The 24,644-nt window shown below is 41.1% G+C and overlaps 1 protein-coding gene across 3 annotated transcripts in view; it reads right to left on the bottom strand.

Moving 5' to 3' along the window:
• The window catches only part of bin3 (bridging integrator 3), a 36,882-nt gene extending 12,238 nt beyond the window's left edge, over positions 1 to 24,644 (bottom strand). Inside the window, exons 1-5 of one of the 3 annotated variants that reach the window (XM_085179314.1) lie at positions 24,422 to 24,624; positions 14,916 to 14,964; positions 12,117 to 12,157; positions 3,161 to 3,222; positions 1,450 to 1,586 (exon numbers count right to left, since the gene is read on the bottom strand). In XM_085179314.1, coding sequence (XP_085035440.1) covers positions 1,450 to 1,586; positions 3,161 to 3,222; positions 12,117 to 12,157; positions 14,916 to 14,964; positions 24,422 to 24,429 — 297 coding nt within the window. In that variant the 5' untranslated portion in view covers positions 24,430 to 24,624. The other 2 variants (XM_085179315.1, XM_085179316.1) reach the window with 2 other exon arrangements.

The raw sequence follows: 24,644 nt of genomic DNA, 5'->3' as shown, positions 1-24,644 counted from the left end.
CTTTGATTTCTGGAACATGGACATTGCTTCACTTATATACACTGAGGAACAGGTTACAGCTTGATTATCTATAGAAACCGAGTGCAGCCCCTGAGGTTTCCCAGAAAATATGAAATCAACTCTTCATTGCTCAATATGTATATTTCCAGGTGACAGATGGTCTGTTATGCCTGAAATACTTATACTACAGCTTTACCATGGAATAACAACATTACCCACCGTTTGCAAAGGAATTCATTTTCTCCCCCTTGTTGGATCATTGTTGTGGGAAAGGTTATGAAATCATTTTGGTTCACAGCAAAATATGAAAAGAAAGGGGAATATTTTTAAGGCAACAAATGTGAAAAGCCTAGAACACCTACTAGCGGGGCAATGAGTCAAGAAAACACAGATGGAAAAAAGTCAATCGGTATATGCCTTAGTGTGATCTCCTATGTTCTCTCCTGTATTTTTTTCCTCTTTTCAAACCCTCCACAGCGTAGTGCCTTGAGGATCCACACATGCAGTGCCACTATGATTCACATTATAACTACCTGTGGCGATGATTCTAATCAAAAAGTGAAGGGCGCCCAGCAAATAATATGAAGAGCCCTGACAGCCAGAGAGATCTTCACAGAGTACAGCTGTGGAAGAGCGAGCAAGAATACGCTGTACCGCTTACAGTTCTGGAAAGGCAGACATGCCGGTCTGTCTGCTGCTGGCCCTTAGGACAAAACATACAAGAATAATAAGAAAAAAAGAAATGGTTTCCCAAATGCAAGCGCTGCAAATATCTAAGCAGAAAGAAAAATATGTAAAATATGATATGAAATGTACATGAAGGACGGGACAAGTGTTGGGAGGATTTCATGTTGGGTTTGCCAGAAGTACGGCTCTGAGAGGTTTACAGTGTTCAAGCTGATCATAGGTACTCCACCCCGAGGGAAGAATAAAGTTCCTGTAATCCATCAAGAACATATTGGGTAACCTACCAATGCAAAAAAATGATTTTACCTGAAGCCAAATGTATTAGGAAGTAATGCAAGAAATACAACAGACCTCAGCACATAAGCTGTGAGTTACTCTTGTGAATTTTGTGGCAAGGCATGTTTTCCTCTTCAGAGAAGGCCCATCCATTGTATGAGTTATTTTAGACACCAGTGAGTCACAAATGCATCAATTTTCACAGCTGATAACCAGTAGCTTGAGCTTATAGAGGATCATACCACAGATGCTTTTCAAAAACAGCAGAAGGAAAGACATACGGATAGTTTTTAGTCCACAGGCAGCACAATATTGACAAATATGAAAACATGCATTTTCAAAAAAACAAACCCTTGTCTAGTTTCCTACTTTGCTTGTTAGAAACAAAAAATTTTTCAAACAATTTGAAGAAAATCACCGTGTCAAAAAGCCAAAACAGAAAAAGAGCAACATGATAAAGATGCCAAATGTGGGAAAGAGTCTTACCTTTTCTTGGTTGAAGGCATCCATCCTTCTCATGGCTGTATCTAAAGCAGTCATAGAGTCCAGGAAGGCCTGATCCTGCTCACACAGCGGGTTACTCAAGAGGTCTGCGGAAATCTTCACTGCTGCCTTAGACATGGCTGTCAGCCATGCAAATATGCATGCAATACACAAAGCAGAAAATACTATTAAAACACAGTTAACTTCGTGAAAACAGAAATTCACAAAATACCGATTTTGTAAATGGTTACTGAAGATGTCTGCATCTACACATTTTAATCTAATTCCATGTAAGACTCTTACATTGTTCTGAAATTGTGGACGCAATTTTTGTCGATTAAACCGAAGCTTTAAGCGTTTCATCACTTTATATGAAGTAGGGTATTCAAAAGTGAGCCTGTCGGGAAGCACACAACTCGAATGGCACGGTGCTGCCCCCATTGTAAAAATCTGAGGGGGTGGTGGGGCTGCCTGCCGCGTTGAATATTCACCAGTGCAACAAGAATTTTTTGCCATTTTTCTACACTGACAGCATCAATTACCGTTAATCTGCACTCGTGCCACTTTGTTTAGACACAGAGCATGTATCAGTATATGGCTTCACTGTCAAAACAAATGAGGTGCACTGAGGAGACACAAGCTGACGACAGGAGCTGCACTGAATATGGGCTTTACAGAGATTTGGAACAGTCATTGGTCATTTCACACTCCCCTGGGACCAATTTTCAACCAATCAATTATCACGGTGTAGCGTTTCTGCATCTCTCTCAGTTTGTAATACATTGCTTGATCTGACAAACATTTTAATTACAGGGTAGTGAAAATCAAAAGGTGACCTGAGGGCTCGTTATTAGCAGTGAGGGAAAAGGTGAAATTCATGTCCTGAATGAGGCAAGACAAGTTAACATATTTTATTTGCCTTCTGTTATTTAGCCTGATTTGGCATGTGTACAGGAGCAACCCTTAAAAAGATATTACTGGCCCTCACCAGATGACTGTCAGCACGTTCGCTAGAGTGCTGCATATAAACACATTTGGCGTGATACAGAGAGAAGTGTATTAAATGCAGTGCTGACATGCAGAGTGGGTCCAGTTCTTTGTTTGGTAGCAGTTAGTGGAGATGGGACCTGTGCAACAGATGGAATCCATTAACGATAATGAGGCCCTGACAGCTATGACACTTTGATGATGCAGACATTCATATTGCGGAGCACAAAGGAGAGGAAATGAAGAAGTCTCTCACTGCTCCATCCATCCCCGCTCTTCCACCCCCACAAGTGACTACTTACCACAGGCCATATCTACTACCACTTCCCAAATACAAAAACACAAAACCAGCAAATCGGCAAATAAATCTTTAGTAAACAAGAGTTTTGTGGCAGACAAATACATGGATAAATGATGGCAGAGATGGTAAACCAGGATCCCCAACTGAATATAAATCACATGGTCAAAAAACAAAAAACACACCTGCTATGACAGCTACAAGAGCCTAAAAAAGGAAATGATTAAGGTAGAGACTCACACACAATTGTTTCATGTCATATCATTTGGAGATCGAACACAGCACAGGAAAAAAAAGAAAAGAAAAACACAGGCACCCAAACATCTTTCTGGCCCTGAAAAACATGCCAAGTAACATCAAGTATGTTGGTGAACAAGTGCTGATCAATGGCTCACCAGGCGGCAATGCCAAGTAAGTGACAGAACATACCTAAATCTGCCTCTGTGCTTTTCTTCATGTCTTTGTGAAGCTTTTTCGTCTGATCCTCCAGCCTGTGGGACAAGCAGAAGACTGATTATCAGAGCGCTTCTTGTCTCGTAGTACAGTAAAGAATCTGTTATCCTAACTTGGATTAATTAATAACCTATACTGAAGTCAAGATTTACTTTATGAGCTGTAGGCATGCATTAATACATCAGTCAAACGTTGGTATCTGCTAATGTGAACCTGGTTTTACTGATACCTTCAGGTTTATCAATTGATATATGCTGTTTAAATGCTAAAAAATTGAAATCAAGGCCTGAACTTTTAAAAATTTTCCACTGTTACAAAAGTATGAATGCATACTTTCAAATCGATTCATCCCTGAATCCCTCTGAACCCGTTCATTTGGACAAAAACATTGACAAGGATAAAGAAAACACAAACCTCGAAAAAAGACATAAAACAATATGGATTAAGAAGGAATTACACATTCGACTGATTCCACATAAAATCTGTTAGCTAATTAACAATAGTGTGAATCCTTCAGTCAACTACATTTCCGCTCAAAAGCATTAACGTCTTCAATCATTCCACTGCACATATTCCATTGATGTGTGTTAAAAATGGCAATTACCAGACTATGGAGGCTGAAAACACATGCCATTCATTATATCAATTAAGGCAAACAAGGGGTTTAGAATCTCCCCTGAGACTACCTTCATAACACTACTCCTATTTGATGAAAAATGTGGTGCAGTCAGGTTTCGCTTCCACCCTTGTTTTTCAAGAACAATATTAAATAGGAAGTCAGTAACGGTAATCCCATTTTTGTGCATGTCCACAAGATATAAAGACACTAGCAGAACAAGCAGAGCTCTTTCAGAGCTGCAAACCAAAACTGCAAGTCAAGCGGCTCCAATTAAATGTTTTAGATTTTTTTTCGGTTTAGGAGCTGGGAAACAAAGAACGATTGAGGATACTCACAGGTACACTAACCAAATCTAAACTGTTAAACTGAAGGGTTTGAAAATGACTGCTGATTAAAAAGCAGCATTTACAGGACCGTAAAGAAAAGTTCAAGTCTCCCAAAATGCAACATACAGAAGGATACGTGGCATAAGCCAATACACGTGCCCTTTGACAACTTCGGTTTTAGATTTTCATCTGCAAATGGATTTTCTTTTATTCTTTTGTTTGTTTATCCAAGAAAGGACAAATAGTAAAATAATTATTTTATATATATATTTTTTTTAAAACAGAACATGTTCTCTTTAAGCTTTTGTTTCTTTTGACGTTAAAGGATTTTATACTAAATCACCACAGACCAGATGGAGGTTGTTCCTAAAATGTCATTTGCAGTAAATGATGTAACTTCATCCCATACTGTTCACACCACGGGAAAGAAAAAAACAGTCTGTCAGAACAATCTCCACAGTAACTTCTTGTGTCCCTCTCACCAATTAGATAGAACTAGGTCTCACAAGCTATATTAGGCTTTCTCTAAATTAATGAAAATGCACGCTTATGTTTCAAATATCCAGAAACAGGCATTTCAAATTGTAGTAAATTTATCATCAACGCTTCAGGCAAGATTTGGAGAGTATCTAATAATCAAGAGAGATTCTTCCTGTGTTCGTCTCACTACATTAAGTCAATTTTTAGCACATATTTGGACGAGAAGAGTCAGTGTGACAAGTTCAGGTCATCACAGTTTTCCTCTGTTGTTGAGAACATCTTTGCATTAAACTCTGACGTGACATAAAATCTTCAAATGATAACATTTTGTTGTTAGAGCCACAACTTGATAACTGATTCTGACATTGTCATAAACATTTTGAAATTGTAATATGTTGTTAATCTCAGCATTTCTGTCTGAGATTACATAAAGTAGAGATATTTGACAACTCAAACTAAATGTTTAGACTGCAATACTAGACTAAGTAATACCAAGCAAAAATATAATATCAGAAAAATTAAAAAAAAAAAAAAAAAAAAATTACAGCATAATCCTGCCAGTCATGCATATTAGTTTGTAAGACAGTGGGTGAAAGTATCTTACTATGTAAACAAACCAGTGCGCTCTGAGCCCAGTGCACTCAGAATATATTCTTGTGATGGTTATTTGTGCATGTGAAAGTCATGTTCCAGACACTACCACCTACTTAAAAATACTGCTGCATTTTCCCTTCTCTGTCAGAACTGATGGTGAGAGAAAGCCATACTGGATGAGTGCCATGCCAGCGTGGAGTCTCTTCCCAAAAGGTGCTAATAGAGTAACATACTGGAACAGCTGCTGCTCCTTGGACCTATGCCCTAAACCTTCTACCCATGCAGCCACAGCCGTCACGCCACACAGGGTGGTGAAAACTAAAGGCATTCAAGACTTTTAAAGAAAACTGCTGAATATATCACTTATACATTGCAACATGACCATTTACTCTGATTTGCTTTTCGGATCATTGCTTTTCACACAAGACTGAGGTTAGAAACTAGAGATGGACCGACCCGATATTACGTATCGGTATCGGTCCGATACTGACGTAAATTACTGGATCAGATATCGGAGAGAAATAAAAAATGTAATCCGATCCATTAAATATCAAAAAAGCACCTCACAAAACTTGCAACATGGCGTAACTTGGCTCATAACCGTAGCATGTAGCACCAGTATGCATCACGTGATAGAGCGGCTGTGTGTATTTGGAGCCTCGCTACCAAACCGGCATTTCATCTCAGAGGAAGTTATCCCAGAGAGAAGTAAAGCAAGTGTGTAAGTTCGTCTCTGAATGTTTGTAAAGCACTCCCACATTAAGCTTAACAACCGATATATGGAGCGACTGCCTCTCTCTCCCTCCTTCTCCTGTTGCTACTTCAATCGTGAAACTAATTAATGATCAGCTGATCGGCTTTTCTGTCGCGAGTCCGTCTCTCTTGTTTGTTTATTGCTCACTTCGCGCCAGAAAGAGGAAACCAGCGGCTGAACAACAGCAGCACGTTTAACCTTGATAAGCTGTTGTTAGAATTTATTTAATATTACTTTCTACACCAGGATCCTTTTCTATGTAGCTGACGGCTGGTAACTGTGCAGGGTCGGATCTAGCAAAGTTTAGCCAGGGGGGCCGATAGGGCATTAACAGGGAAAAGGGGGGCACAAAGACATACTTTTCTTTCTTATTCTCATTTAAAATGTCTAGCTTTCAATACATAGTTATCTGAATCTTACACCCAAAGTTTAATCTGATGTAAAATGTATAGAAGTCCATTACTGTATATAGTAACTGTTAAGTCTAATATACCCTAGTAAGCTATACTACTTTTTCCTTTGGGAAGGTACCATCTGTGCAGTCTGCAGTTCTGTTGAAGAAAGATGTTGAATCTATTTAATTATTCTTGAAAAATAATTTATTTCTGTGCATTTTTTTTCACACTGCATCAAATTAAAGTTGATTACGTCGATTAAGCATCATGAGGTGGAGGGTGGTTCCCTATTTTTTTTTGCTGGGAGTTTGCAACCCTATTAGTTAGGTTGCTTAATATTTCTGCTAAGTACTCTTTAAAATACCAGAATAGGAAGGAGGTTTAAGTTTATTAGATTGATCAGTATTGCTGAACTATGAAATATTTTGGGTGCAGTGTATTTTTTTACATACAGGTATAACAGAATAGCTTTAGAGTTGTTGTTTATTTAAACTTGAGTATGAACTTATACAAAATGCAGCAAGATATTATTGATTAAAAAACACACTATATCGGATTCAAATCGGTATCGGCAGATATCCAAATTTATGATATAGGTATCGGTATCGGACATAAAAAAGTGGTATCGTGCCATCTCTATTAGAAACTGCAATTCTATGTAAATCACTCTAAAACCAAGAATTGTACCAGACTAAATCAAATTTTAATACCTCTAGACATGACTAATTTAAGTTTGTCACTGAAATACTTTTTTCACATAGACTTGCACAGCCGTATATTAGGACATTTGGATTTCCTATACTGCTATTACAAAATATTGATCTTAAAAAGTGATCAAATAACATCGACAAAGAAAAAGTAAAACACTGTTATCCAAATTGGTTAAGTTGTGGAATTTCACTTACTGTTCCACAATAGTGTTTACATTTTGTCTGAACCCACAAGTCAATACCTACTTATACTTAACACATATGAAGTGCAAATATGCTTCATATGTAGCGGAAGGCTCCTCCGTGAATCGCAACCTTATCGTGGTGGAGGGGTTTGTGTGTCCCAGGGATCCCAGGGGCTATGTTGTCTGGGGGCTTTTGCCCCCTGGTAGGGTCTCCCATGGCAAATTGGTCCTGGGTGAGGGACCAGACAAAGAGCGATTCAGAAGACCCCTATGAAAAAAACACAGAGGGAACAGTTTACCCTGCCCGGGATAGGGTTACCGGGGCCCCGCCCTGGAGCCAGGCCCGGGGAGGGTGCCCGAGGGCGAGCGTCTGGTGGCCGGGCCTTAGTCCATGGGGCCCGGCCGGGCACAGCCCGAAGAGGAGACATGGGCCCATCCTCCCGCAGGCCCACCACCCGCAGGAGGCGCCATAGGGGTCGGGTGCATTGTGTGCCGGGTGGCGGCCAGGAGCGGAGGCCCTGGCGGACTGACCCCCGGCTGCCAAGACTGGCAATAGGGACATGGAATGTCACCTCTCTGGTGGGGAAGGAGCCTGAGTTAGTGCGTGAGGTTGAGAGGTACCGGCTAGATATAGTCGGGCTCACCTCTACGCACGGCTTGGGCTCTGGAACCAGTCTCCTGGAGAGGGGCTGGACTCTGTCTCAGTCTGGAGTTGCCCCTGGTGAGAGGCGGCGGGCTGGGGTGGGTATTCTAATATCCCCTCGGCTTGCTGCCGGTGCGTTGGGGTTTTTCCCGGTGGACGAGAGGGTTTGTTCCCTGCGCCTTAGGGTCGGGGAACGGGTCCTGACTGTCATCTGCACTTATGCGCCGAGTGGCAGTTCGGAGTACCCAGCCTTCTTAGAGTCCCTGGGGGGGGGGGGGGGGGGGGGGGTGCTGGAAGGTGCTCCACCTGGAGACTCTGTTGTCCTGCTGGGAGACTTCAATGCTCACGTGGGTAACGACAGCGAGACCTGGAGGGGCGTGATTGGGAGGAACGGCCTCCCTGATCTGAACCCGAGCGGTGCTTTGTTATTGGACTTCTGTGCTAATCACAGTTTGGCCATAACGAACACCTTGTTCGAACATAAGAGTGTCCATAAGTGCACGTGGCACCAGGACACTCTAGGCCGTAGGTCGATGATCGATTTTGTAATCGTATCACCAGACCTGCGACCATATGTTCTGGACACTCGGGTAAAGAGAGGGGCTGAGCTGTCAACTGATCACCACCTGGTGGTGAGTTGGATCAGGTGGCGGGGGAGGACGCTGGACAGACCTGGTGCACCTAAACGCGTAGTGAGGGTGTGCTGGGGACGACTAGCAGAGGCCCCAGTCCGCGAGATCTTCAACGCACACCTCCGGCAGAGTTTCATCAGCATTCCGAGGGAGGCGGGGGACATTGAGTCCGAATGGACCATGTTCAGCGCCTCCATTGCCGAAGCTGCTGCATTGAGCTGCGGCCGCAAGGTGGTTGGTGCCTGCCGTGGAGGTAATCCCCGAACCAAATGGTGGACACCAGAGGTGAAGGGAGCCACCAGGCTGAAGAAGGAGTCCTATCGGGCTTGGTTAGCCTGTGGGACTCCGGAGGCAGCCGACAAGTATCGACAGGCCAAGCGGAATGCGGCTCGGGCAGTGGCTGAAGCAAAAACTCGGGTGTGGGAGGAGTTCGGAGAGGCCATGGAAAAAGACTTTCGGACTGCCTCGAAGAGGTTCTGGCAAACCGTCAGGCGTCTCAGGAGGGGAAAGCGGTGCTCTACCTGCACTGTGTATAGTGCTGGCGGAGCGCTGCTGACGTCGACTGAGAAAATTGTCAGGCGGTGGAAGGAATACTTCGAGGACCTCCTTAATCCCACTGACGCATCTTCCAAGGAGGAAGCGGAGTCTGGGGATGAGGGGAATGACCCGCCAATTTCTGGGGGCGAGGTCACTGAGGCAGTTAAACAACTCCTTGGTGGCAGAGCCCCTGGTGTTGATGAGGTCCGCCCCGAGTTCCTGAAGGCTCTGGACGTTGTAGGGCTGTCCTGGCTGACACGCCTCTGCAATGTTGCGTGGAGATCAGGGGCAGTACCCGTGGATTGGCAGACCGGGGTGGTGGTCCCCATCTTTAAGAAGGGGGACCGGAGAGTGTGTTCCAACTACAGGGGGATCACACTCCTCAGCCTCCCCGGGAAAGTCTATGCCAGGGTGCTGGAAAGGAGAGTTCGTCCGCTAGTCGAACCTCTGATGCAGGAGGAACAATGCGGTTTTCGTCCTGGTCGCGGAACACTGGACCAGCTCTTCATCCTCTCGAGGATACTTGAGGGTGCATGGGAGTTTGCCCAACCAGTCTACATGTGTTTTGTGGACTTGGAGAAGGCATTCGACCGTGTCCCTCGGGGTGTCCTGTGGGAGGTGTTGCGGGAGTATGGGGTGTCTGGCCCATTGCTACGGGCCATTCGATCCCTATACAACCGTTGCAAGAGCTTGGTTCGCATTGCCGGCAATAAGTCGGACTCGTTCCCAGTGGGTGATGGGCTCCGTCAGGGCTGCCCTTTGTCACCGGTTCTGTTCATAATTTTTATGGACAGGATTTCTAGGCGCAGCCAAGTGGCGGAGGGCTTTTGCTTTGGTGGCCTCAGGATCTCATCTCTGATCTTTGCGGATGATGTGGTTCTGTTGGCTTCATCGGGTGAGGGCCTCCAGCTCGCACTGGAGCGATTCGCAGCCGAGTGTGAAGCAGCGGGAATGAGGATCAGCACCTCCAAATCTGAGGCCATGGTTCTCAGCCGGAAAAGGGTGGAGTGCCCACTCCGGGTCGGGGATGAGGTCCTGCCCCAAGTGGAGGAGTTCAAGTATCTCGGGGTCTTGTTCGCGAGTGATGGGAGAAGGGAGCCGGAGATCGACAGACGGATTGGGGCTGCAGCTGCAGTAATGCGGACGCTGCACCGGTCCGTCGTGGTGAAGAGGGAGCTGAGTGTAAAAGCGAAGCTCTCAATTTACCGGTCGATCTACGTCCCTACCCTCACCTATGGCCACGAGCTGTGGGTAGTGACCGAAAGGACGAGATCGCGGATACAAGCGGCGGAAATGAGCTTCCTCCGAAGGGTGGCTGGCATCTCCCTTAGAGATAGGGTGAGAAGTTCGGCCATCCGGGAGGGGCTCAGAGTAGAGCCGCTGCTGCTCCACATCGAAAGGAGCCAGCTGAGGTGGTTTGGGCATCTGGTAAGGATGCCCCCTGGGCGCCTCCTGGGTGAGGTGTTCCAGGCATGTCCCACCGGGAGGAGGCCCCGGGGCAGACCCAGGACACGCTGGAGAGATTATATCTCTCGGCTGGCCTGGGAACGCCTTGGTGTTCCCCCGGATGAGCTGGAGGAGGTGGCTGGGGAGAGGGAGGTCTGGGCCTCTTTGCTTAGGCTGCTGCCCCCGCGACCCGGCCCCGGATAAAGCGGATGAAGATGGATGGATGGATGGATGGATGGATGGATGTAGCGGAAGGAATAAGATGATCTTGTGTTAAATGTTTTATCAGCTAGCACTTTAAAGCCACTTTTACACTACATGCAGATAACAAAGCAATGATATTTCAGGCTGAGAGGAAATTATCAGGTATGTTTCCAGCTGGATGTACACAGGATATGAGGGCAAGATATGACCATCATCAATTTGGAGGATGCAACAGGCTATAGAGGAAAAGTGTGCACATACAGAGAGACTATATACATCTGCATGTAACCTTTCAGATCTCATTTGGGGGAGTCAAGGCTAGTTCTATAAGATTGAAATCTGTTTTACACTGCCGGTACTACAGATAATAGAAAATAGAGCTGCATTTTGTTATAGATCATAGAGATTATTCAAACACTAAAATTAAAATGATGTTGAAATTGGTCTATACTTCAATATGGGAGAGTGTTAAAGTACAGATTATTTTTGTACTAGAAGAATTTAAATGTCTTCAGTCAGATGGACAAACTGCAAACACAGTTATCAGTTACTACTAAGTATACTGCATTTAGACCACAGGAGCACCATGAAGTGTTGATATGGATCTCTAGGGTGGAGAACCTAAATGTCTCTACATGCCTGCTGCTCTGACTCATCTATAAGGTCTATTGGCACCACACCTTCCTGATAAAGGGCCCTCCTACTCAACAAAACCTGAGAGGAAAATGATGCTCCCACTCATTTTGCTGGGCCCTCAGGGAGTTTTTGTAACCTCAGCTTCCCAGTAAGACTGGGCCTGATGTACTGAGCTTACAAGTTTTGAATTTTAAATGATGTGATCCCTACTTGCCTTTGTTTCACAGAGAAACTGAAATAAAGACCATTAACAGAATTTCTACATCCATAATGACATTAAATTGTAAAAAATTTATATTTCAGCTGTGGCCAAGTTTGAAATGTCTTAATATTTCACGTCAAGAAAAAACAGTGTCCAAAACTACCAAAAGATGAAAAAGAAAAAAGAAAATCTACATGTGCAAAAACGAAAACTTAAAATGTAAATATGCAGTCAAAATAACTGTTAGTTATTTCAGATTTCTTATTTACTTTATAATCCTGACTAGTAATTGTACATTAAGTCATTTCATGAGAATAAAATAAATAATACAAAAACATTACAGATTTTTTTGTTGGCAGAAGGACTAATGACAGACATTAAGATATCGAATATATACAAACCACCAAGCTAAAACAAACAAAACATGATCATGAAAACACTTGGTAACACATGCATATTTTTATAAAATATAAAATGTTTATTTTAATACCAATGTAACTCTGAATAACACAGAGAAACTTTAGTCACTGTCTACCTCCTTAGTCTTATAAAGCATAATGGAAACTTACTTTTGGAGTTTGTCATATTCTCGCTCAAAGTCTCTTTCAACCTAAAATAAAGAATGCATTGCAAGTATATTAGCATTTTGGCATAGTACAAATAATGACTCCAAAAATTGTAACGGACAATAAATATATGTGCAAAATATAATTATTTCTAGCAACAATGATTACTTCAGAAGGCATTTGTTTTCCCACTTAGACATATTCACTGTCTTTACCTGTAGGATTATGCAACAGGATTGACAGACAGTGGTTTGAGCAGCTGAAATGCAGGTAAAACAACTAGGTTATGTTTAATAAATTATTTTATATTTAACTAAACCTCTTGCGTGGACTCCTTCCTTCCTTGTCCAGGATCTTTAGACCTACTAGTAAGATTAAAGTCCGGGCCCTTGTTAATCAACTTAGTTTACAGTTTGCTAAATGGTCATCTAAATTGAATTGCTTTTTGAGTACAGCCGTTGAGTACAGTTGTTATGGTATTTTAGACTGTGACTAACATCTTAGGAAGTTCTAGAAGTTCAGATCATTAGTATTGCAGTTCTAAATAACATTAGTTTGGATTGGTTACATTAATTTAGAGTTTTTGCGGTTGGAAGAGAGCAGCACTAGTATTTTGCTCGGCTGTTAAGTCCATGAATTTAGGGTTTCAGATATCATTTTTGGCGAATATAGCCAAATGAGTCTCTCAGTTGAGTAGGTTTAAGTGGTTTATTTGTAGACTTAAACTTGAATAGCGTTGTAAAATATGTAACTTGGTAACATTTTGGTGTGCTGCTGTGGTTGATGCTCATACTTTAATTACAGCTTTGGTTGTTTGATGCTAGAAGTTTTTCAGAGGACTGTTGTTTGGGAATGTTTGGGAATTATATTAGTAGCAATTTCTAGTGATAAAAAACTGTTTGGCCATGCATTACTGTATGTGCTAACCATGAACACTTATGTGTCACCACTCCTTAATTTGTACTTGCCGTAGAAAAACTGGATCTAATAAACTGATAGGTGTCTGCTTGTTTTGCGAGCCAGGTTGAGTGGTAGCCATTTTAATAATAAATAAGGAAGGAACCGCCCGCACTCATGAAAGCCATGGCTGCTGTTGGTTGGTCGCCTAATACATGTTATCTGTGTATTGCAGAATATAAAAGCTGGCTCAGATGACCTGCATAGTCTCTCTCTTCCACTTCACATGGCATCAACTTATTGGTGATCTTTGTGTCTTGGTTAGGTTATGTTTAAAAAATAAATTTATATTTAAGTAAACTTCTTGTGTGGACTCCTTCCTTGTCACCTACTTTGAGCCAGTTTGTGACAAATGGGGGCTCGTCCAGGATCTGTCGACCCATTGGTGAGATTAAAGTTTGAGTCAGTGTTAATCACCAAATTAGCTTGTGGTCTGCTAAATGATGATCATACTTTAATTACAGCTTTGGTTGTTTGTTGCTAGACGTTTTTCAGAGGAATATTGTTTGGGAGTGTCCAATTATATTAATAGCAATTTCGGGTAATAAAAAACAGTTTTTCCTTGCATTACTGTATGTGCTAACCAAGAACACTTATGTGTCACTACTCCTTAATTTGTACCTGGCGTAAAATATTTAACTTGGTAGTTTTGTCTGGTAGCTTTGACTCCATTAACTATTTTGAATTGCTGTGAGCTTTGCAGTAGCTTGGTTATCTCTTTGTTGTCATTTTGGACATTTTGGTTAGTGTGGACGTTTCTGTTTGGAGTAACATTTTGGTGTGCTACTGTGGTTGACGCTCATACTTTAATTCCAGCTTTGGTTGTTTGTTTGGCTGGAATTTTTCAGAGCTTTGTTGTGTGGGGGTGTGCATGTGTAACTGCAGGCTATGTGTTGTTGAGCACTTGTGTTGAGATCTGGTGTTCATTTAGTTTTTTTACTCATTCTTCTGAGATTAACTGATTTTCCCATTGAATTGATCTACAAGACTAGATTTGCTATTCTGAGGCAGATACTAATTGCACTCTTCTGTATACCAGTTATATTACTAGCAATTTCTGGTGATAAAAACCAGTTTGGCCATGCATTACGTGCTAACCATGCACTCGTATTTAACACCACTCCTTAATGTGTTCCTTGGGTAGGAAAACTGGATCTGATAAAGTGATGGGTGTCAGCTTGTTCTGGTTGTGTGGTAGCCATTGTAATAAATAAGTCAGGACCCTTTTACACTCACTCAAGGGAACGTAAACTATAGAATAATCTTAATAATCCATACAACAGTGACACCGCTTGTACTGAATGTATACAATGTTTTTCACTTTTTAAGGTCTTTTTTAAACATAGATATTGCGGTGTACTATAATGCATCATGTACCGCAGAATTATATCATGATACAATTGCCTTTGTAGGTATTGTGATAAAACTGAACTGTTTGTTAATCTGTGACTCCCACAGTAAAATTTTGCTTTAATCTCAGAGTTAATCTGAGTTTAGACCTACTCACAGCTGTCACCATCTCTCCCACTCCATGGTTTTTGCCTAGGATGGCACAGGAAGCTGGAATTCCTGTCTCACAGTCTAAATGCCAGGCCACAAACCTATTATGGTGGAAGTGGTTTTCTCCAGCAAGAAGAACACCCTCTCACTGTCACTTCAAGGTAACCACCTCAGCCCCCTTGAAAGACTTAGACAAATTGACATCTAATAAATCTTTGTGGACGACAGTATTTAGACTACTATTCGTGTGGTCTGTGCCATTTGTGAAGCTCAACAACTACAGCTTTTAAACTGCTGTTTCACCTGAATGTCTGGATAGAGTAAAAGTTTGTTCTTGTGACTCACAGTTTTAGAGACAATCTGTTTTTTTGGTTGTCCAATCTTGAACGGGATCCTGAAATGAACACGAAAAAACAAGCAATGAGTGCTGACCGATACAAGCAACAGGAAATGATTACCAAAAAGGTGAGATTAATGAATGCTTAAATTGTCAACAGTTGCATGATGACCGACTAAAGGACAGCTCAGGTCTACCGGTGTCTTACTGCCTCTTGTAGATCACTGACACAGACAATCTGAGGCTGTCAATCCCTGTTCCTCTCACACATGCTGTCAGTGGCATGTACATTAACTTTGTGTCATCACTGATCACATCTGGCTGCCACTGCAAGCAGATATCACTTAACAGAAGTGGTTGTCCCCTTATCTGTGTGATTTTACATGACCCCTACTGGCAATCAAATGCAGATGTTATAACATCAGAAAAATAGCAACCCTTACCCCCCCCCCCCCCCCAGCCACCTTCATATACCAGGACTCAAAAAGACAAAGCCGTGACAACAATCAACACCAAAACATGTTACAAGGCTCACTGTATCTGCAATAGTTTCACATAATTTTCAGGATGAAGTACAACTTTTCTTCACTCGGGAAGGAAAAGACACAGAGATTCTACTTTCAGTAAAAAGAAAAAGAAACTTGTTTCGTCTTAGTTAAAACACAATCTTTTATCCCCATTTCAAAACCCTTGCCTATGCCTTAATAAGTTGCTGCAGCGCATCAGAGTGCCTTGGATATCCATGAGACAGAAAACACTGCCTTATCATTGTGATTTGCTCTATGTTGTACGTTGTCATTGATGTTGCACTAATGGTCTGAAATCTAAGCTACATGATGGACAGTTGCTACTGACAGCCAGGGTGAGCAGCTGTGTCAAAAGAAAGGTGTGTAGACTAATGAGATGGAAAAGTGAGGGTGTGATGTAGGACCTTATTGTGCAACCAGGGAAAGCTACAGATATGTCGGAAAGATCCGTTTGACTACAGCTCAATCACAAAACTCAACATGGTCAAAAAAACAGTATGATTAAGCCTGGGGAAAAAAATACATAAAAAAAACAAGTTTCACTGGTGGCTTAGGAATTACATTTATTTTGACTTTCTGGTACTTTATATTATAACAAGGACTTTGACCTGGTGACAACCTTTTTTTGGTAAATAATAATTTAAAAAAAAGAATAAAAACCAGTTACAAATCCCTGAAAACATTTTGCTGCTTTCGCTCGGGGATTAGTTTCACCCACTATGTCACTACTTGGGTGAGCCAACATGGAAAAAAAAACCCACAGAAATTACTCAGCTTCATGTGACTCACCTTTCTCCGATGAGGTGATAGGTACACTGTAATGTCAAACTACGTGCATTACATACACACGTACCTGTCTTTGAAACTGTTTGGGATTGTTTACCCAAAGCACAACAGCTGGAGATTTAAACACGGAGAGTTTTAGATTGGTGTTCTCCCAAAGTTAAAACAAGAAGAAACAGCCTCCACACTACCTCTTGTAAGATCAGTTAAGATTTAAGACAAAACAACCATAAAAGAAGCAGTTCAGCCCAGTCAGACTGTATAAGGAGAAATCAGCAGAAAGTTTATGACTTAAACCACACATTAAGCATTGACTACATATCCCATCTATTAATATAGCTGAACATACATTTTGTGATGATGGTTCTATTTGTTAACGCAATCTTTTGTTCTGCACATGCATTTACAACCAGTGATCTGCAACACTTTTACTTTGAAGTCTATGTGTAGAATTAAGCTACAGTTTAGGCACAACTCACAACTAAAAAAAAGTAAGTGACTACAGAAATGAAAGATACTAATCAGTTTTAACAATTAAGCCCAACTACTGGTATAAAATGAAGAGGAAAAAGTAATAGAAATAATAAGAAATTAATTAATTAAACAGAGAGAGTTGCCATTTTTAATTATGTTTATACATTTTTTGTACGGTGCATGAAATGACTGACTGATCTTATGAGATTAATATAGTTGTCCTTAAACCAAAAGTTCAGGGAACTGATTGGAAATTTTTTGCCAAGATTGCCCAACATTTGGAAGCAGGTTTTGAGTTTGTTCTTATTTAATGGGTGTGTCAAGCTATAAATCATGACATCCACAGCAAAAAGACAACAGAAGGGTATTATGCAAGAATGGTTTACAAAGGAGAAGAGGTACATATATTTAAATGTTTGCTTTAAATGCTCTTGTGTTTTTCAGTTTCTCTGCAGTTTGGATCCAAATGTGCTTACATCAAGAGGATCAGTTAAACTGTCACTATATTAGTGTGAATTTTCCCTTTAATGTATCAAATGACACACTTGCTTTGGGGGGGAAAAAACTGAAGGAAGCTTGTAACATTATAGATTCAGAATATGTGCACTTCAGCAAAGAGCCAAAAAAGTGGTCACTCTCTTCAGCTGCTCATGAGAACTGGCAAACACACCGGGTGAAGTGTGCTTTGGGGAGGGCAACTGCAAGCAGAGGGAGAGAATGAGAAAGAGGGAGGATGGTAGTCACTGTGAGAATCATTTCTACTGTTTCTTCACACAGCAATATTTCTGTAGGGGCTGTCACATTTAGAAACATTGGTAAGCCCAGTCCTGTGAACTCAGAACTAGAATTTGACATGGCAGAGGACTGGTCAGACGACTGCTAAAAACAAAGAAAAAATGTGCATTACACCAACTCAAATCCACAATTTTCTGAAACTAAGTTTAAGCCAAGTGATGACACGCACGAGTAGACACATAAATAAGGATTTTTCAAATAACTATGAAGACACATGATTAAGGTCACCAATAACAGCGCCAAAACTTCCCAAAAATACATATGAACTAAAATCTAAAAGGTCCATAGTTTCTATGAGTCTTCCAGACGTACATCTTCATCTTGTAACTGTGTACTCTCACAAGGCAGCAGTATTAAAAAATATGCAAATCGGCCGGTAATAGCTACTGTTGCTGTCTTTCCTATTTAATCCAACTTTTTAATCGATCACGATTAGACCTAAGGGTAGATTACCACTGTACGACACTGTGTGATTGGCTTTTCAGAATCCAACTTGTTGGCTAGCTTGGATCCCTACAATAACTCTCTCTCTCTCACTTAGCCAGAGACCCAGCATAGCAAGAAGTTGTTTTTAAAGAAGTATCAAAGCAATAAAAAATGAAACATCCCACTACTGGTAAGAACATAAAATTGGATGCAGAGATTTGTCAGCTCGGTCTTTAGCCTCAGTCTGATGTGACAGCTTTTATAACTATGCAAAACATATAGACATATAACTATGTAATGACATGGATTTAACCAAATAACTGGGGAGAACTGCAGTGGATCATGATTCTGCCCGTTCCTTGACCAAGACGCATTTAAACTGGCTCTTTACACATGCAGCCATTATCAAAAAGTTGGTCATCTCACATTTAATGAGCTATCTAATCTTTGCTGTAATAGAATACACGTCACTGCCATCAACAAAGCACGTAGGCAAGAACAAAGACATAACAGTCTTCTTGATTCTGGACACATAATGCACCAACTGGAGTAACCATTGGCTTTTCAATAAAACTGCAAATGTGTACACCATTAGAAAGATAGTGCATCATTTGACCTCAGATATTCCGTGGAGCACAGAAGGCTAGTTGAAGATGCTGGGAAGTGGAATTGTTCTGATGATGACCCTGAAGTCAAACCGCTCACGTCATAGAACCAAGTGTGCAGGCCCTGCTGGAATGCATCAGTCAGCAGAGCCCATGAAGGACTCTTTTCACTGGGTGAGCACCCCACTCTTGACCTTGCGGTTGGCGGTGCGTACTGATAGATGTGTCGTTTGCCAGCTATTGACCAAATGACTGAACTGAATGACGCTATCATGGTTACTACTTACAGTCTTGCCTGAATGACACTAAGAACCTGAAATATATTACAAGTGAGTTAATATACATACGCGTCATAAGTGCACTGAAAAGTTATCTTTTTTGCATTTTCTCTAGAATCACAGTCATGAATTGTGAGAGACAAAACATGAATTATGCAAATTTACTTTTAAATGTGTAAAATGCCACATGGAATTAGGGGCTGCTATGACCAACCCCTGTTATTTGTTTAAAAAAAAAACACATAAAAAACTGCATAGTCATAATTTAGTCATAAGTTTAACTAAATGTAAAATATGCTAAACAAGAGAGAATGCAACAGTTGTGAACATAAATATGTTGCAAATGTGACAATCAAAAAACCAATCAGTGTTTTAGTGGAGTGCTGGTAAATGCATGTCATTTAGACAAGAATCTCACAATAAATGTTAAAACGAAGGCAAAGTCCTGCCTCTTGAAGGGAAACTATCCTTCTAGCCACAAAGTATTGCTCACAATATTGCACAGACCGGATTATCAAGCCTTTATATTAACGATCTTAATTACTAATGTCTGTTTGGATTATAATGTAGCTTATAAACAGTAGTCTTTCCCTGACAATCTCTGGAGTGACTTTGACACAAAGAACTCAGGGAAAATACTGTACAAAAATCCAGTGTATGGGATGTTTATGCTTGCTCCTGAGTGCCTTGCTTCAGTAGTAATCTTGCACTTCCAGTGTCAAAAGAGAGCAACACTAGCTAAGCATACTAGGTAGCCACTAGCTTTAGCTTGGACAATAGCTGGTGAGTGTTTACAGACAAGCAGGTGTCATCAATGCAAACTACAATGCTACACTGGCAACCTACTTTTGGCCAAAGCAATTGCAAGGAGGTTCAGTAAGGCTACGTCCACGCTAGCCTGGATAAATTTGAAAACAGCGTTTTCGCCTGAAAATGCTCTGCGTCCACACTATCGTTTTCAGTTGTTTTCACAGAGTTGTGCGTCCACATTGAAACGGCCGAAAACACTTACGTTCCAGTACTGCGCATGCGTGAAATGCAAGACGATTCGACCTGCCTCATTTCTGTCTGTTGTTTATTTACTTTCTGGCTCTTTGAAACGTTGCAGCAAAATGTCGAGGAAAAGCAGAGAGTTTTTTAAATGGACTAACAATGAGGTGGAGTTGTTGCTGCGAGTACCACAAAAGTACAAAGTTGCAAAAGCAAGTGAGAGTTAAAGAATTTGAAGAAAAACTATCTGGAGCATGTAGAAACTGATATTAATCTTTAATAGGGCTGTAAAAATTGAGCGCAAACAAAACAACTGCTGTGTAATGCCCTCCGCTATCTTAGTTTAATTGGTCACATGACTGCATCACATGACTAAAATGTGTCATCATTTTCGAAAAGGCTCCGGGTTCGCTGTACACACTGCATGCGAAAACGGCGTTTTCAAATGTATCCGCTTTGGAGAGCGTTTTCAAATCGCTGCGTTTTCCTTGAACGAAAAAGCCGTCTCAGAGTGGACGGAAGGCCAAAACGGAGAGAGAAAAAGATGCGTTTTCAAATAAAAACGTATTAGTGTGGACATGGCCTGAAGCACCATATAACTCTTTGCAATTGATTTCCCCTGCCAGCAACTATTCACTAACCAACTGGGAAAAACACATTTGTCCCTAGCAACTTGTGGTTGACAGGGTGTCACTGACCACTCTCTAGGCCTGCTGATTTTACAGTGACTCCCAGCAACCTCCAACAACCAATCATCGACTGGCTGGGGAATACGCATTATTCTCGTGCGACCGGTGGTTCCCAACTAGTGTCTAGCCTTGTGTAACTAGGGCCTTGGCACTTTCTAAGTGGATGGAGAAAATGGTTTTAAAAGGGAGCACCGGAGTGTTAAGTGTGACCGTGTGGTAGGTTTAAAAAGGGTTTATATGCTTTGCGGATTAGAATTTTGGTTTGAATTTTGGAGATCAAGCTCAAATGTCTTAGTCAAAAAAACTCCAGTTTTAACCATCTATAAGTGCTGTCATCTTTCTTTAAAAAAATCATGAGATAATGGTTGAGTGTTAGGGGAAAAACCCACAACATTAAAATAATGCAAAATTTCTCTCTTTTTTCTTGCCAACAAACTGTTTACTGTTATACCTTCACAATGATCAACTGCTTGCATCTAAGGCTTTAAGTGAGTTTAATTTGGCCACTCCACCCAATACAAGTAAATAACCTGTGGAAAATAAAACAGCTTCTGACCATGTGTGTCTACAGTTCCTGGCAAAACCCTTAACCAACAAAAAAGCTTATATAAGCAGAATGCTAGTGATTTATTTCCATCCCTGTAAGAAAATAACTAAAAAATACGAGTATTTCTGGAATATACATAATTGACACTACATTCACAACAAGAAACTAAACTTTGGTGGGGGGTTTTCTGTAAACAAATTCAAACAATGGTTTAAGCCAATTAACTACACTCACTGTTTAGGAGCGCCCGCTTGGTAGAAAGCCAACAATAAGTGAACGGGTTCTCCATAGATGGGCTCTGATTACAGTCATTGTAAAGGGCACTGCAACAGCCTTTCAACAGTTCTTCTGAACATTCATCCAGTCGACTTTTACACACCGCATGCTGCTGGAGACCCAAGAAAGCAGAGTAACTGGAGTCTTGAGATCACTCCAGTGTGAAGGAGACTCACTTTGGAGCTCTTCTCATGTGAGATTTCATAACTGTATAATCAGTAGGGATATTACCAGAACCAGTACTCTTGGTACCATTCAATATCAAAAGGTTTTGTTTTTCTTTGGTAGCATATGTATCACATGGGTAATTCTTTCTGAAGTAAAGGGGGAGCGTGCATTTCCAACTGTTCTAATCTGTCTATATATGCTGAAGAAGAAGAAGGAAGAAGTCCTAAACTACAGGAAAACCTACAAATGGAGTGGGGTGGTGGGGGCAGGGTGATAATCGATTTACAATCCACAATATAAAAAAAGCACTGGTAGCTGCCAATGCTAACCCCTTAGCCTCCTACTAGAAGCATGTGTGGCATGAATATGAAAATCCTAGGTGATTTTCAGAAAAGTTGACCTCTAACCTTGACCCAGAGGACACTGGGATTCAAACTTCTCTGAGATTTTAGTAGATGTACCCATGGTATGAATTTGAAAATCCCAAGTCACCTTGATCTTGTTATCATGTTCACAAGATTTTAAGAAAACCTGACCTTCAGGTCAAGGTCACTGAGATTTGAACTAATCCAAGATTTTTGGGAGTTGAACCTATGCTATTAATTGCAAAATCCTACACCACCCTGTATTGCATTCACATAATTTTCAGAAAACCTGGCCTCTGACCTTGAGGTCAAGGTCGCTGAGATTAGATTTTTAGTAGCTGCACCTGCAGGGTGATGACAATACCCCATTAGCATTTTAGAGCTACAGGATAAAGTTGTATGGTGTAATCCGGTCTTTAAGTCTGACGTCATTAGGCGTGCCTGGGCCCAAACTCCACTGCAGGTCCCTAAGTCCAACGATCACTATGGCATGACTGAGAGTTAAAAACTGTCCAAATCCTTTCATCTGTAATAAAATGATCAGCGTTGCTGCTCTACCAGGTGTAACAATTAAGTTCAACATCCAGGCATCCATGAAAACTGAATTTATGAAATTTAACGGGAGTTAGAAGTTAGCAGGAAGTTAGCTCGCACTCAATAAAAGTTAACGTGAGCGTTCCCGAAGGTTCGGTACAAATGCAATTGCATGGCAGGATGCTGTAAACGGACCGAACTTCAGTTGTGAGAACAACTGAGATAATCCATCCACAATACGAGGTTAGTTATTAATATACTGCTGCATGGGCTGAGCTATAGTTACATCGTAAGGTTTTAAAAACTGAGCTTTAAAATGATTAGCGGTAATAAAAACCGAGAGAGGCCGACAGTGATTACTGACTGTTTTTAGGGGCTTGTTGAGATTAAATAGAACAAGATACAAAGCATTAAAACATGTATAAAAAAACCACAAAAGCCTTATTAAACGCAGAGTAGTTTGGACCTGGAAGCAGGATTCATCACGTCATCACTTAAAGACCGGATAGATATCCCCATGTTGGTACTTGTTCCTGCGTCATCAAACCTGTCCAGTACCAACAATGCAATTGAATAATTACACTGTTGTAATGTCACAGCTTTCCAATGTGGGGGGGAAAAGTTTGTTTATATAAAGCTCTCTTCTGGAGTAAATGTTAGCATTTTAAGTGTTCTCTTTATTACTTTATACAAGATAATAAACATATTTTTAAGTAAGGTTACTCATGTTGATTTACTGATGATTGTAGCATTATCTTACCTCTTGGCTAATGCTAATTGAATGCTAAAATGTAAAAAAAAAAATCACCTAAAGGCCTGGCATCCACATCTGCTTAAAGAATTCAAACTGAGACTGACAATCGCCCTTCTTACACAGTGCCAAAAAATGATTGTCTACCAAAAAATGACTTCTGGTGTTCGCTCAAAAAATCCCTGCCAGTACCTGAACTGTTGTAAATGACTTGGTGGCTAATAATTCCTCAAACAATATCTCATGAATGACATCAAGCCATTTTTCTATATTCTTTATTTATCCATGTAAAAAGTCTCACTGACATTAAAAATGTCTTTTTCAAGAGAGAGCTGGCATGGTGGCCAAAAGAAATGGGAACAAATATAACATAACAGGTCTTTGAAGATATTTTAAATGGCCAAAAAAGAACCGGATTGAGTATAATGTAGAGTATGAACTAAGTAGGTACAATAATGCAGTCATAAAGACAGTTGCAAAACAGATTATTTATTTATTCTATGTACAACTCCCTTTTTTTAATTTATGTACAACTCCCCTTTAAATCAGATTGACTGCAGTCTATTTACCATTATAAGCACAGGCATATAATGGTAGACATATATGGTAGACATATAAAACAAAACACAGAAAAATTGGAAATCACTTTTTGGCACGACTCCTGCGAGACACACAAATGAAGACGACACACAGCTATCATTGCTTAGAAAATCAAAGTTCACAAAGAGCCCAAAAACATGTGTCAACATACCAGCTAGTCACAGCTGATTACTGTCGACCGACGTTTAAATCCCTTTAAATTGTTTCACCGTAAACCCGTCCGACCTGACAACTGACAACACTAAGTTTCCACGTTTAGCAAAAGCCACAACCCTAGATTTTATTAAACAGTAGAAACAAGAAACCTAAACTTAAAAGAGCAGTTAGGTCATTTTCCTCCCTAATTTAAGAGCAACCAGGCGAACTAACTGCTAGCTAACATATACTGTACAAGTAGCTCGTAAACGACTTTGTCGATCCTTTTTCCTCGAAGTGCCAACTGTGTGTAACAACTACAGCTTTGCGACCACATGTTTTACAGAAAGGGTTTTGGGGCAACCTAGTCTTACGGAAAGGTTACTAGAAGACGTTTTTATTCGTGAAACACTTGGTTTGACACGCTAAAGCTAACTCTAGTTACACTATAGGTGTCTGTGAGCGCTTCCAGATTATAGCCTGAGCCCGGTCGACAGGTCAGTCCTAAATTAACTTGAATGGATCGTTTACAGTTATATTTTATTCATAACAATGTAGTCAGGGTACATACCAGCTCATTTTGAGTGAACTTTTACTCCGATTTCATTGGGTAGTTTTACTATCTTCCGAGTATTACTCCTTTCTACCAGTCAGCAGTCGAGCTCAAAACAGGAAGTCCGGAGCTTAGCCGCGTCTGCTTCCTCTAAGGAAGTTTTGTGGGACACGAACACAGCAGCGACAGGAAAAAAGTCACTTGGAAGCACATGTAATGTAATATCAGACTGAAACGTCGC

The sequence above is a fragment of the Neolamprologus multifasciatus genome, chromosome 12 (assembly GCF_963576455.1).
Source record: "Neolamprologus multifasciatus chromosome 12, fNeoMul1.2, whole genome shotgun sequence".
NCBI lineage: Eukaryota > Metazoa > Chordata > Actinopteri > Cichliformes > Cichlidae > Neolamprologus > Neolamprologus multifasciatus.
This window is presented reverse-complemented; position numbering and strand designations above follow the sequence as displayed.